Here is a 14424-nt window from a genome sequence, read left to right on the forward strand (position 1 = left end):
ATAAAGTGCCATAGTTGGCATGGTAACAAACTACCACAGATTAGACCCAGTCATCCTTTTAAGAAACTCAGGGGAGCATACATATACCACACAATACCACTGTGATGTAAGTTTTATTGAAAGAGAGGAAAAGAGAATGAGATAGGCTGATGGCCCATTACCTTGCATGGAGTTGTCTGATATCTTAAGTTCTGCACCCTATTGTAGGCATAACACAGGTAAAATGATGTAATATAATCTTAGAACTATAAAACCTGATATTTTCCTGAGACTTTGTGTTCTTAAGAAATCCTTTCTTAATATCCTAACATTTAGATAGGTTCATAAGAAGACAGATGGTCCCTTAAGTAGCAAGGTTTCAAGCCATTTAAGATTTTGAACGTTAAGAGCAATTGTTTTCAACCTTGCACCTGCAGCACTGCCTTTTGAATATGCCCTGACAGGAGGGGGTAGGACCATTGTAAAACAGTACCTCCAATGCCTACACTACCAAGGCGATCCAACAAGATGTCATAGTCATTAGTATCAAATACCACCAAAAGGTCCAGGAGAACTGATACAGTTGCAACCCTGTATGCAGTTGGGCTTAGGTCATCTACCAAGGTGACTGGAACTGCAGGGCTATCACCTTCTTGAATGCCTTAGTCAAGAAGAGTAATTTTGAGACTGGCTGATAATTAGTCAGAACGGCTAGGTCAAGAGCAGGTTTCTTTAAGAAGGGTTTTATGACAGTTGCTTTAAATCTTTCCTGAAAGGAAGCATTTATCACCTCTCATGAACATGGTGTGAGTCCAACCTTGATTTGATTGATCAGAAGGGGCAAGGATCAGGTGAACAGGTGGTAGCCCGGTCACTCCAAGTACTGGGGAATGGTGAGGAGAAGAGATACAGTGGCGCCTCGCAAGACGATTTTAATTCGTTCTGCGAAAATTGTCGTCTTGTGAAAAAATCATCTTGCAAGGTTCCCTATGCATCGGTCTCAAAAAAAAAGTCTTGCAAAGCATCGGTCTAAAAAAAAAAAGTCTTGCGAAGCACGGTCGTAGAAAAAACGTCTTGCGAGGCACCATAGTGATCGCAAAAAACAATCGTTTTGCAGGTTTTTCATCCTGCGAGGCAATCTTCTAGCAAGGCACCACTGTATATGGCTTGAATTGAATGGAGCATCCTAGAAAACCACATGTCTGGCTAGTTGTAATACAGGGTACGTCAACTTCCCATTGAAACATTTTGCTCTCCTTGTGTAGACATACAGTAAATTCTCTACAGCTGCTCATGCTAAGTTTAACATATACTGTATTAACTAACTTCAAATCATTAGAATCAGATGGAAATTTGCAGTGCTGGGTGATACCCTTTTAGAAATTGCTAATCACATTGAGTTGTGGTTGCTTAAAAATGATGAGAGCAGGAACATTGGCTTCAGTTTCCTTATAGGAAGTGCAAATACCAATGGTTGTCACCTAGTTTAAAAAAATTTAGTCAATTAACATAACATATTTTTCATTCTGCTAATATGCATATTTTGTGGATAATTAGAGAAACTGTATTAGACAAAAAAAATCCATCTTGTCCCTGCAGCTTTGACTCTCCTCTGATGCCACCAAGCACTGTTTGATAGAATAGCACCCTTCTGCGTTGCAGCTGCATACCTGTTAGAAACGTTGATTTATAGTTATTAGGGGAGTCTCTAGAGAGAAGAATGAAACTGCACGTTTTCAGAGGAGCATCAAAATTTTAATTGCATAAATAAGATGCTGACTTAAGCAAGTGCTCAATTTCACACCACTAAAGTAAAGGATTCATAAAGGCTTGGATTTGCATAATTTAATTTTCTGCACAGAAGATACTGGAAATCAATAGCATGATTCATAACCATACCATAGAATTGCCATGCTGCCATTCTTTGACTACTCAGTCTCCAAGTACAAAGGATTTTACAATTGATTAAATTTTGAGTGCTGACAGAGTGTTTTCTTCTCAGAATCTATAAATGGTTTAAACCTGCTCCCTTTACCCTTGTGCTGCTAAAACATCCTGCGAAGGGAGCCTGTTACTAAGGACTTGTTAGGCATTGCATTTCCTTGTGTCAGAAAAGTGACAGAAATATGCCTTGTTGCTTACTTGTTGTTGTGATTGCATGATGTTGCTCTTTCTTTTTATTGCTTCAGCTTGATAGGATGTGGAGATAGTGAGAAGAGGTAGATAGGCATCCGTGGCTTGCCTTGTACAGTAACTTCGGCGGAAAGGCTAACCATCTGTGGAACAAAAATTAGGATTTCAGTATATTATCAGGGAAATCCTTTGAATCAGTTTTCTGGCCCCAATGATTTTTATCAGTATTGCAGCTTGGCTTGCAGGGTTCAGGACACACCACGTCAGTACTACATTTAAATCTCTGCAGACGTGCAGTATATACAGTCGTGCCTCGCTTTACGATTGCCCCGCATTACGACAAAACTGCATTATGATGAACTTGTGATCGCAAAACGATGGTCTAAATGGATTTTTTCGCTTTGCGGTGATCGGTTCCCTGCTTCGGGAACCTATTCTTCGCAAAACGACGATTTTAAAACAGCTGATCGGTGGTTTCAAAATGGCCACCAGGTAAACAAAATGGCTCCCCTCTGTTTTCTGGAACGGATTCCTCGCAAGACAGGCAGCGAAAACGGCTGCCCTATGGAGGATCTTCACTGGACGGTGAGTTTTGACCCCATTGAAATGCATTGAAGGGGTTTCAATGTGTTTCAATGGGGTTTTTATTTTCACTTTATGATGTTTTTGCTTAACGGTGATTTTCCTGGAATGGATTATCGCCGTTAAGCGAGACACCACTGTACTTCACTAATGTGTCAGTGGCTGCTACTTTTTCTTTAGCAATCTACAAGAGGTGTGAGTGGAATTGAAGAAGGATGTCTCAGTTTTACCTAAGATGTCTGAACAAAGCAGTCTTCTCTGTAATTCAAATTAGATTCTTTTTTTAAAAAAAAAATCTATCCATAATTCTTTCTGTAAGGTAGTTGGAAAGGAACATCTGCATGTCTTATGCCTTTCTGAAAGGGACCGAGATGCTCAACCACTCTGCTGCTACTTTGGAAAGTGTTGCACATTTAGTAGAAACAAGATTAAGAATACAAATGCATGTGATACAGTTAAAACTACTGTACCCGGCTAGGGAGGGGTCACAGAGAAAGCACTGGCATGAAGTGCTTTAGGGATATCTTTTCCATCTTGGTGCTCATGCCGCTGCCGTGAGCACAACCTAAGTTGCTCAATAGGATTTTGTCCATTGATGCTCTTGGTGTGTCCAGCCTCCAGCGCTGTGCAGCTGGTGACGGCTGGGTTCCTTGGCACAAATGCCATGGGCTCAACTTCAGAGCTTAGCCATATGAGCACTCTATTTACAATAGTACTGCAGCTACACCAGTCCTTGGGCACTTTCTCCCTCAGTGGAATCCTCAGTTGACTTCCTCCTCCTCTTCTGTTCACCGACAACCTCCTAAACCTTGTCTCCACTCCTTTCTATCTGGCTCTTGATTACCTTGGGGAGGTGTTTCTTATGAGGCTGTTTTACCTTCCCTGGCTGCCTTCTCTCCCTCTTTCCATGTGCCATAGTCTTTTCCCCTGGCTGAACTATCTCAGCCACCTTAAAGGGGCCCGATGGCTTGTCATGAGCGTGGTGACTACCTGGCATGCTCACCCCATCACAGATGTACATCACCACTAAGCCGCCATGCCACAACAAAGGGTTTTCGATATGGACAATACTGAAGGCAAGGCATGTAGTCAGCTGACAGGTTGAGGGTACTCTCAGAGTGCTAGCTGAGCACCAGGCCTGCAATATTTCTTCGGTAGAGAAAAGAAGGATATAATAAATTGCATGGACACCTCATGCTTCTCAGTGCCAAAACCTAGAGAACAGGGTCAGTCATGCTGTTCATGCCGGGAGCATGAATCGCTCATTCATAGGACAGCATTCCTGTACCACCTGAAGCTTAGAAAAGCTATTGGGTTTTTTTTGTTTATTTTTATTTATTCATTTATTTGTCTTTTGGTCTCATAATGCCCCAATCCACAATGTCTCGGATTTGTGTCGACTGAAATCCTGACTTTTCCAAGGCATTGTCTCTTTGTTCACTTTTGTTAAACAGCATGTTTATGTTCTTAACTACACACCTTGCTTATATAGTTCTCTTAGGAGCTGAATTTTGCTCACCCTGGTACTCCAGCACTGTTTTACAATTTATCAGTTTCAATTTTTTTTTTAAAAAAAGAGGATATTCTATTTTGGTTTGGTTTGCATTAGTGTGGGCAGTGGTTTTGATTGCATGTGTCGTATTACGTGAGAGGAAGCTGTGTTCCATTTTCAAGCTAGCTTTTTTCGGCATTTTTGAAGTCGCACACCTCCAGTTTTGCTCAGTCAAGTGTATAGAAGTAATATACAAGAATCTGCATGCCTAAGGAGCTGTCTCAAAAGTGTTGCATTTAAAAGAAAGCAAGAATGGGAAGAATGAATACAAAGGTGTAAAACTCCCTCCTACTCTTTTTAAATCCACAGTTTTTAATTTTAGAAGTCCAATCATACTTCTTTTGTTGTTTTACATTTGATTCTTAATGACAGCAGACCTTGGAATCTTTAAATAAGTAGAAGTAGCTGTGCAACATGCCTGTGTTTTGAGAGAGAAAAGGAGGAAATTACCTTGCTGTAGTGGAAAACGCTGAGAGCTTATTTATTCTGTGCTTTCTGGTAGGTTACATTTTATTTGCTTTGACTCAGTTTGAGACTCTCCATGAGAAATACTGTACATGTATGTATTGGATCAATATAAGCCTGTTAACCATACATATTTTTTTGGTAACAGGGTAGACTTTGTCAGGATAGTTCTGGGGTCTAAACACATCCAACTGGCTGGATAGTTCAGTGGCTTGGATACTTGACCATGGAGCCAAAGGTCACAAGTTCACTTCCCCACTGTGCATCTTGGGAGAAGAACTAGCCTGTGTAATGTGAGGAAAGCTATCACAGTCCCAGAGCACCCTCAGAGTAAACGGCTTCTAACTACTCTATAAGTTAAAAAAAAAACCCTAGAAGAGTCAATATGAGTTGGAATCAAACTGACAGCATGCAGTTGTTTTTTTAAATTACTAAACAGCTCATAGTAAACTTGCTTGGTTTGACCTGCTCTTATCAGTGTGTTGGTACAGGGGGTTGGTGTCATCTTTATAAGCCTTCTGCTACTTCACCAGTTTTGACAAAGTGCAAGTTAAAGGGATTATGAAATCGTAGTAAGCATGATCCCTTAGCCCTGTTGTGATCCTTTTGAAAACAGGTTCTGTGGTTTTAACTAGAGAGAAAGGTAGAAAAAGAACAGGCTCACTATTTACACTGCTTAAGATAATGGAGGTGGAGGTGGAGGTGGCGGTATGACTGTCTTAGAGATAGTTCAGTGGCGATTCATAACACTAGTGTCAGTTGAGCTGATAAAACTTGCATTTTTGCAGAGTTGGCAGGAAGATGGACAAATCTGGTAATTATGGTTTTCCTTTTATTTATTTTCCTAATTATACTAGGCAACTTGTTGGGGTTGGCTTCATTAGTTGCAAAATTTGTTATTTTCTTTTTTTAAAAGTTCAGGTGAAAATTCATGCCCATGTCTTTGTGCATTTGCCTTAATACAGACACTGTTGTTTGTACATTTGTTTAATATTCCCTGTTTCCCAAACAGTTCTGCAAATGTAGTGCATCTAACAGCTGTTTCTTCTAATATAGCCATTTATGCACGCACCTTTTCTTAATACACATTTTTGTTATTGGAGATGCCCATTGCAAAGTTCGGAGAGGTGTGAGTTTTGAAGGCTAACAGTGTGTCAGTCTTTCTGTTTGTTAGAGAAAGGATGATTACCGGTAGGTAAATTCTTATGAAAATGGGAACCAAACAAAGCTTACCATCAATCCTATTATTAGCATCATATAATTCTGCCATCTAGAGAGACCAGTGTCAGCAGCTACTGCATCCCTGTCTCCATATTCAAGATTCCACATGAGGATTTTAAAAAATGGCATTGCTTGCTTGCCCAGATCCATTTGATTGAGAGTCGTCCCCTACCCCTTGGATTTTACCAAGGAGGATGTGCTGTTGGTTACACCACAAGTGGCTTAGTGTGATGTGACTGTGGTTTGATGAAGTTGTCATCTCTGCCCGCAAGCATGGTCTGGCAAGGGAGGATAGGGAGAAAGGGGTTGTGCCGCACAAATGATCAGTGTAATCGCTTTGCCCTCAGTTCTGTATTTTCAGCTGTGCAAAGTCTGTTGACGTGCTGATCCAATAATTCTAAGAATGTCTAAATGATTTAATTTGCAGCCAGTGATTGGCACCTAACTAATTGCTTCTGCTTCTTTTTTCCTCCCCTCAGCTTTGACTGAAGGCTATGATGGCTCCCTGCACGAAAGCAGACATGGCAGTTCAGTGCAGATCAGGCGGCGGAAGGCATCTGGGGATCTTTATTGGGCATACTCAGGTAAGTTGGGCCAGACCAAGCAGAGATGAGTAAGACAAGAAGGGTGTCACCCCCCCCCCGGAGGTGAACGCTGGATGTCAATTTGTCAGAATTGAAAGGGGAAACCACATCCGCGAACTGGCTGTGCACGCACAGTGTCCTTTGCAGGAGTGATCGTACCATTATAAAGAGTAAAGTAGCTGCCACAGGCAGCTGGTTTTGGGTGTTGTGAGAGGGCAGCTTTCTATTTTTGTGTTGATATTTTCGTAGACATGGATGTAGTTATGCTTCAGGTGTCCAAATCACTTGGCCTGGCCTTTGAGGTTGCGCATCCTCCTTTGTGCCTGTGTGCTTGTGTGCCCAGGAGTCTTTTGCTTCACCTTGAGCAGCAAACTGTGAATCAAGTAGGAAGCCACAAGTAAGACGTTGCTAGTATACAAGATTCTCTCTTATGCACTTAGAGCTCTCGTTACGATTTTAGCCACTATACTTTTAACTACTAGTGAAATGCTGAAATACCAGAACCAGCCTTTTTTTTCTCCCCTTCCCCCTGCCTGTTTTCATACCAGTGTAGCAATTTTAATGAGGCATTGTGGACCTTATTTTTCATTTTGCATCAATCTACTTTATCATTCTCATCCATGTAGTTCAGGAAGTTTTGCTCTTCCTTGCTTTTTGTCTTTTTTTTCTTGAGAAATATTATTTTCTACTAGAAAATACATCATCCACATCTTATTCTTGTCAATAGAAATATTTGTAACTCATAATGAAATCATTTTTCCCCATTCAGGCCCTTATTTTACAACTCATTTCCTCCCAGTAGGCTAACAGAGGTTTCATGTCACTGGTTTCGCTTAGGATAAAAGTGGCTTTGTTTGCCTCTTTAATAAACTCCACAGTTACTTTTTCATATATGATTTTCATTTCTTAATCTGTCTAGCATTAATATGTTTTTTAATTAACTGTAATTTATGCTATATAGTTCAGTGGGAAATTTTGTTTAGTGGACCCAGTGTGATTCTGCTGTTTACCATTTCTACAGCACTGGTAGCTTCAGTGAAGCACTTGGATATGACATGGTCTCAACTGTGGCGTACTTGGCAATGTTACAGTCTACATCAAAGTGAGGGCTGTGGGAAGTCCTAGGCATGCAAAGATTTTGGATGGAATGGATTATTTTTCTGTAACATCCTGACAAGGGTGTGTAGGAAACGTTTTGCTTAATGTGAAGATCTACTTTTTTTCCTTTTGGTCAAAAGGGTTATGAAGATGTATCAGAAATTGACATGGTAGAGCAGTTTTCTGAAATTGACGTGATCGAGCAGTTTTCTGACCAGCACAAACATGCTTTGGGTTAAAATCCAATGCTGATCCCACGCAGAGTAAATCCATTGAAATAAACATAATTTATACAAATGCTAGCCAACAAGCTCCATTCATTGAGTTCAATATGCTCTTGATGGGCCTTGCACGGAATTTAGCCTATTCTTTTATGTCTAAGAGAGCCTCTTAAATGTTTTTTTGTAAATACTTCTAACAACTGTTAAATTTCATAAAGTATGTAATAATTCAATTTGGATATAACAGTGTGCCAGGGCATGCAGAAGTCTTTCCTCTTTCCTTCTCAGTTTGCCATGACTAAAGATTTATTTTGCTAATTTGGAAGAATTTCTTATCAGAACTTAGAAGTATTGTTGCCAGGACCAGAGGGAACCGGGGGGGGGGGGGGAGTGGGGAGACCCTAGTTTCAGATTCTAGTTTGGTCTAATCCTATTTATCATATTCTCCTGCTTGGACATAGTGACAAATGCATTTTGTACTATCATTTAAAAATAAAATGAATAAAATTTAGTATTGCCATATATTCTCAGCTGCACATAGCAGGCTGGGCTTCAGAGGACAGGAGTTCTCTGAAAGCCTTTGAGAATACAGTATAACGAAGTCAACTTTCCTTTATTCCAGTGCATGTTTGTTAGCAAAGTAGGGAAGAGGAAGGGAGTACAGTGGGGTCTCTACTTAAGAACTTAATCCGTATTGGAAGGTGGTTCTCAAGTTGAAAAGTTCTTATGTTGAATCTGCATTTCCCATAGGAATGCATTGAAAACCATTTAATCCGTATCTGCTCTTTTCCGTCCATAGAAACTACAGTGGAACCTCTACTTAAGAACTTAATCCGTTTTGGAATGGTGTTCTTAAGTTGAAACGTTCTTAAGTTGAAGCAAAATTTCCCATAGGAATGTACTGAAAACCAATTAATCCGTTCTGGCTGTTTTTTTGTTATGTAGAGGTGCGTTCGTACATTGAAGCATTAGTTCCATAGGAACTAATGCAAAGCTGGTTAATATGTACTCTACCACTAGGGGGAGATTTTTTTAACCTAAGATGACCTAAGGTTAAAAAAAGAGCAGGAAAGGTTTTTTTTCCTGTTCTTATCTTGGATTTCTGTTCTCAAGTAGAAGCAAAATTTAGCAAATGGAGCTGTTCTTAAGTTGGATTGTTCTTAAGTAGAGACGTTCTTAAGTAGAGACCCCACTGTAGTTATTCCAGATCAGTAGGCACAAATCAGATCTGTTTTGTGTCCCATGCCGCTTTGGACTGAGACACACAGTGGAAAGACAATGAGTCAATTTCTGGACCAATTCACAACTGGGTACACCAGAAGCAGATCTCAGGAAAGCACTTTTATTTTATTTTATTGTATTTTATTTAATTAATTTATATGCCACCCACACTACCCAAAGGTCTCTGGGCGGCTTTTCAAAAATATCCAGATTAGAAACCACTTATAATTAAATTCTCAAAATAAAACCAGATCCGAATGTGCTCTAAAAAAAAAGAAAAATGACTTCCTTTCAAGGGGAATAGAAAAAAAGAGAGATTTTCTTGTACTAACTGTGTACCATGGCATTATATGTAACATTCTTGATTTAAAACTTGGTGGAGTTGATGAGACATTTCTCAGTTAAATTTCTCCACATGTCCACACATACAACTATTTTTATTTCTAAATATGTGTTCTTTAGGAGAGAGAAAAAATTCCCATCATTGAAGATGGCTTGTTACACTATAGATAAAAGCACAAATTTATTTCTGTGGAGAAAAATGGCTGGCCCTAAGCAAGTGGTATGTTGGGCTAGAGAACAGATGTGGTATGTTGGGCTTTAGAACAGATGGGACTCCCTTTTGACATCTCCTTAGCCTCTCTTACCTTCCTCCTTTCCAACCTGGTTGAATACTAGGGGCAGACAAATGATTTTTGTGATAACTCTGAACGGATTGCTTGTAGAAGGCTTTTAAAATCAAGCCAAAGGCCATGGGCTGCCTAATCCCCCCTTCACACTCTACCACTGTGGTTTTATCAGTGGCTGGAATTCTATTAGTTTCACCCACTAGTACTGTAACTTTCAGTGACAAATTGCTACAGGCTAAGAAGTTAATATATGGATTTCCTGTGGCACACCAGTCATGTGGCTAGGTATGCCGTTTACTGCAGCAAGTTATAGCACTGTTGATATGCTAACTAACAGATACATACAAGAGGATTCTGGCCATTGTCTATCATATATTTCCATCAAGGTGAGCCTGCTTTGCTCTCATGCATTCTGTCTTCTTTACTCCTTCATTTCTAGTACTCCAACTCAAGACGTCTGTGTCTCTGTCAGATCATATATCAAAGCACAATTCAGTATCATTTGTCAGCTGAATAGCTTGTACCTAAATCTGGAACTATTGTTAGCAGGATTAAAAATATTGGGGACAATGCAGCTAACAGCTGAACAGGCTTTGTTAACATTCTGTTGAAACAAAGGGGATTTAAATTAACTTCATTCTTCTCTGGAATTGTGCCCATTGTCATGATAAATCTACATTACATCTTAAATATATTTCGCTTTTCTAAAATAATACACTACAGCAAGGGCTGAGATCTGTGTTAATAAACAGTTGAAATGGATAGTCTGCTTCTACCTTTTTTGTCTTACCAGCATGAAAATGGAACCTAAAATGATGAATGGCATATTTATTTAGTTTTTTATTACTGGAAATGGTATTTGGAAGATTCATTTCATCCTTTTGTAGAAGAAGAAGTCCTTAAGAAAGCATTTAGTCACATATTTCAAGACACTTTAAAGTCGTTTGCATTCCTGTATGTTCCATCGCCAACTGGTGACACAAATTATTATGCTTTTCTTTGTGTTTGTCTTTCTCTGTGTGCGCACCAATTCCTCCCTTTTTGCAAAGTTTAAAGTTAGTTTTTCAATTTTGGCAAAGGACTGCCACCCATCAAAACATGCTGGTGAAAAGAAACCTTCCGTCTTCTACTCCTTTACAGACATGTACACATGACGGAACAGCACTTACATTTGTTATATTGGGTTTAGAGATTTTATCCTCATGCTCATTTTTCCTCTGTTGACTACATGGCAGAGGAGGCAAAAGGCCAGTCTCTCAGTTTCATATGGAATTTGTAGCAATTTCTGCATTTTCAATTAAACGTGCTTCCACCTGCTCAGTGTTATCTGATTAGACCTCTTTTTGTTACTGTTGTTGATTAAACATTTGATAAATGGATCTGGAAGCAGGAGAGAGAGAGAGAGAGAGATGTTCATCATTTCTTGTCATGCAGTCCAGAGAATTTGACATTACATCCTTCCTGGGCTGTCATGTAAGAGGAACAGCCTGTAATGGCCTTCTCCTCCTCCTCCTCCTCCTCCTCCTCCTCCTCCTTCCCTTTTTCCTCTTTCTGATCACTTTGTTGTTGTCGTATTTCCTTTCCTATTGGAGGCGGGACCTCACTGTGTTTATTCAGGTGTTGGATGCAGGAACCCTGAAAGGCAGTGATGTCCTGCATACAAATGAGCATTGGAAGGTTTTCCAGCCAAAAAAGTTATTCTCCTGCTTGCATTTCTTTTCCCGTTTCTTTTAATCTTGAATGATAAACTGTAACAATCTGGCCAAATTGTAGTGCAGATTTACTCTGGTGTAAATGTAAATCCATAAATTGTGGTGGCAAATTGCCACCTATTAACAAGTTGCTGGTAAACTTCCAAATGGCCTATCAATTGCAGACCTTGGGATGCAACAAGGAATGAAAGCAGCAATTTCTTAATTTCTTAATTAGTTGCAGTTTGACACTGTGATTTAAGTGTCACCCTTACATCTGTATATATTTACAGTAGAATTATGGCAAGTCTTATTTTGTTTCTCATCATGTATTTATTTATATATTTATTTATTTATTGGACTTATATACCGCCCCATAGCGCTACAAGCATATATTCTGGGATTCTGCATTTTATGTGTGTATGATTTCTTGGTCTTTGTTTATTTGTCATAGTACTTCTTTCTTTGTCAATGTCTCAACCTAAAAAATTCTAAGCATCCTGTGCAAAATCCACATTACAAAGCTTCTGTATTTTTTTTTATGCCTTACTTTTCTTCATACCTCTGTGTCCTCCATCATCTGGTTGTCAACCCTAATGCCAGAATGAGAACATCATAGTCAGTACTTTTCCTTGTGATCAAAGCATTGTAAGCAGTTGTTAGAAGTCATGTTGGAGGCTATCCAGGTAGCATAGTGGACAGGCAGATCACAGTGGCTTAGTAGCACCATACGGAGGAGAGCTATATGGAGGCAAACTGTGATTCCCAGCAGGAAAGGTTGTTTCCAGCTGAGCTCTTGCACAGCTGCTGGTATCTCCACCTGTAAATGAGGCAGTTAATTTATTTATTTAGTTTGAGATTGGTATCTTACCCATCACAAACACTGTTCTTCCCAACCTCAGGTGCCTCTTAGGATATTTTTTATCCAATTATTAGCCAGACACTGCCTAGAGAGGAACTATTTGAGGTGACTTCAGACTGTTCTCTGACATGAGAAAAGATAATTTTTAAAACAGCAGGGAGCAACAAGACCAATTAAAATCTGTTCCCAGTTTCTATAACAGCATATTCGTAAGTGGTGGAAGTCATTGTCACGAATAAGTCTCAGAATTCAGCACTCTTTAAAGACAAGCTCAATAGCTATACTGCTTTTGAAGAGCTTCCGTTCCTGTATGTTAGTTGTGTGGAGTGTTTACAAGGTTCTTTTTCAGAGGAAAAACTAGGACTTGAATTCTTCATGAGACTGAATACTGACCATTGTGATTGATTAGTCTGTGTCTTGGCAGGGGGATGTGGTCCTCCAGACATTTTTTTGGACCACAAGGGTTCTTCCACGGAATGTGCAGAAGGCCATGACTGCAATTGCTGATGTAGTGGAATAGCTTCAATGCAGATTTGCATGCATTTTTTGAAATTGCTCTTAATATATTTTACTAGGTAAAATAAACAAATAGGAGGTCAAGGGAAAGCCATCAAATGTCTCTAATCAGTTGTACAAAAATTACTAAGACTTTGCACACCAGTGAGACCAGTCAAGAAGAAACACCAAACACCATCTGGGCAGGGATGATCTATGAGTCTGTACATTTATCCGTTTCACTGAGGACAAGTAGTCAGCAGTACTCTGTTCTTATAGGAGTGCTGGGGAAATAATGGAATAAATGGAAGGTTCATCTCTGTAAGGGCCACCGGGGTGAGGAAACAGGAAGTTGTAATCAAGCTGAATTCTAGGGGCTAAATTGAATTGTTAATCCCAATTAGAATAGAAAAAACAATCGAGATCTTAATATTCAATTTGATACAGGGCTCAGGTGCTTTCTTGATATTGATTGAGTATATCCCGCTGTAATTATTACTACAATGTCTTGATTTGTCCAGAATAACTGTTAAAGAAGAAAGCCTAGCTTAAAAGATAAAAAAAATTGAAAGATATATAGCACCAAAAGGGCAGCTGACTGGGCTGGAGAGAGTGAGGAGAAAGTGAAGAGGCCAGAGGATAAACTATTTTGAAGAGGAGCGAAGAAGGTGCCTTCAGGAGAATTATCTGGGAGAGCTTAATATAGGTTATAATAGCAAGGAGTTTCAATTCAGAAAGAATTAGGGAAAGGCCATCTGGTGGAGGATGATACAAAAGCAAGATTTCGTGAGTAAAATCCCACTTCCTTAGGCTGTGCACAATCCCTTCATGGATAGTGCAGAAAAAGATGGACCTACAAAAATTGACTGATCTGCAGGTTGTTGTTGTTGTTGTTGTTGTTGTTGTTGTTGTTGTTGTTGTTGTTGTTGTTGTTGTTGTTGTTGTTGTTGTTGTAGCAGCACTATCCATGGAGGGGTGGGTGGACAGCCTGAGGAAATGGGATTTAACCATTTGAAAGCATGCAGTGTTTTTTTTTTTCTTTTAAATTGTTCAATAAAGTTATCACCTAACTGGTATCTGGTTAATTCAGAAGGCATCTGTTTTTCTACTGAAAATGACAAAACCAGTTGCCATACAAAAGATCACTGGCTTATTTGTGTGTGTTTGTGTGTGTTTGCATGCATTCCAATATTACACTAGTAGTACGCTGGCTGGCTATACTAGACATTATAATAGAATATGTATTCCCAGAGTTAGGGCAGTGTGCCTCTACTCTGCATAGTGAAGGCATAGTATGGGGTGGCTGGGGTTTCAAAGAACAAGAGAGCCTGTGCATACCTCTACCGATATTTCCTTGGCAGCTGGATGGCATAGGTGGGAGCTGTTAGCTCTGCACTCTCCCTCCACCATGTAGTTAAAATTGCTGCTGAGTAATCAGAGATACAGATGTTGGCCTGGGCAGGAAATGTTGCATGGAGACAAACGTCTTATGGAATTTGTAAATGCTTGGACACTGGCTGAAAGGACATGAAGTGAGTTTCTCTGACTGGGAAGAGGATAGGGCTGGAAGCCACGAGAGCAGGTGACACCTCTCCAGAGCTGCAAAGCTGCATAGGCTGAGTGGCAAATAGCGAGCTATAAATAGATGCTGACACAAAGCAGAAAGACACATTAGAAGTGTACAGTTAAAT

At 39.8% G+C, this 14424-nt stretch overlaps 1 protein-coding gene across 8 annotated transcripts in view; it reads left to right on the forward strand.

Annotated features, from left to right (window-relative positions):
• Positions 1-14424, forward strand: part of PTPRG (protein tyrosine phosphatase receptor type G) — a 717838-nt gene that overhangs the window by 149827 nt on the left and 553587 nt on the right. For all 8 annotated transcript variants that reach the window (XM_020804984.3, XM_020804986.3, XM_020804985.3 and 5 more), the window contains exon 2: positions 6412-6516. In XM_020804984.3, the coding sequence (XP_020660643.3) occupies positions 6412-6516 (105 nt within the window). The remainder of the gene's footprint in view (positions 1-6411; positions 6517-14424) is intronic.

This window comes from Pogona vitticeps, chromosome 2 (genome assembly GCF_051106095.1).
Source record: "Pogona vitticeps strain Pit_001003342236 chromosome 2, PviZW2.1, whole genome shotgun sequence".
NCBI lineage: Eukaryota > Metazoa > Chordata > Lepidosauria > Squamata > Agamidae > Pogona > Pogona vitticeps.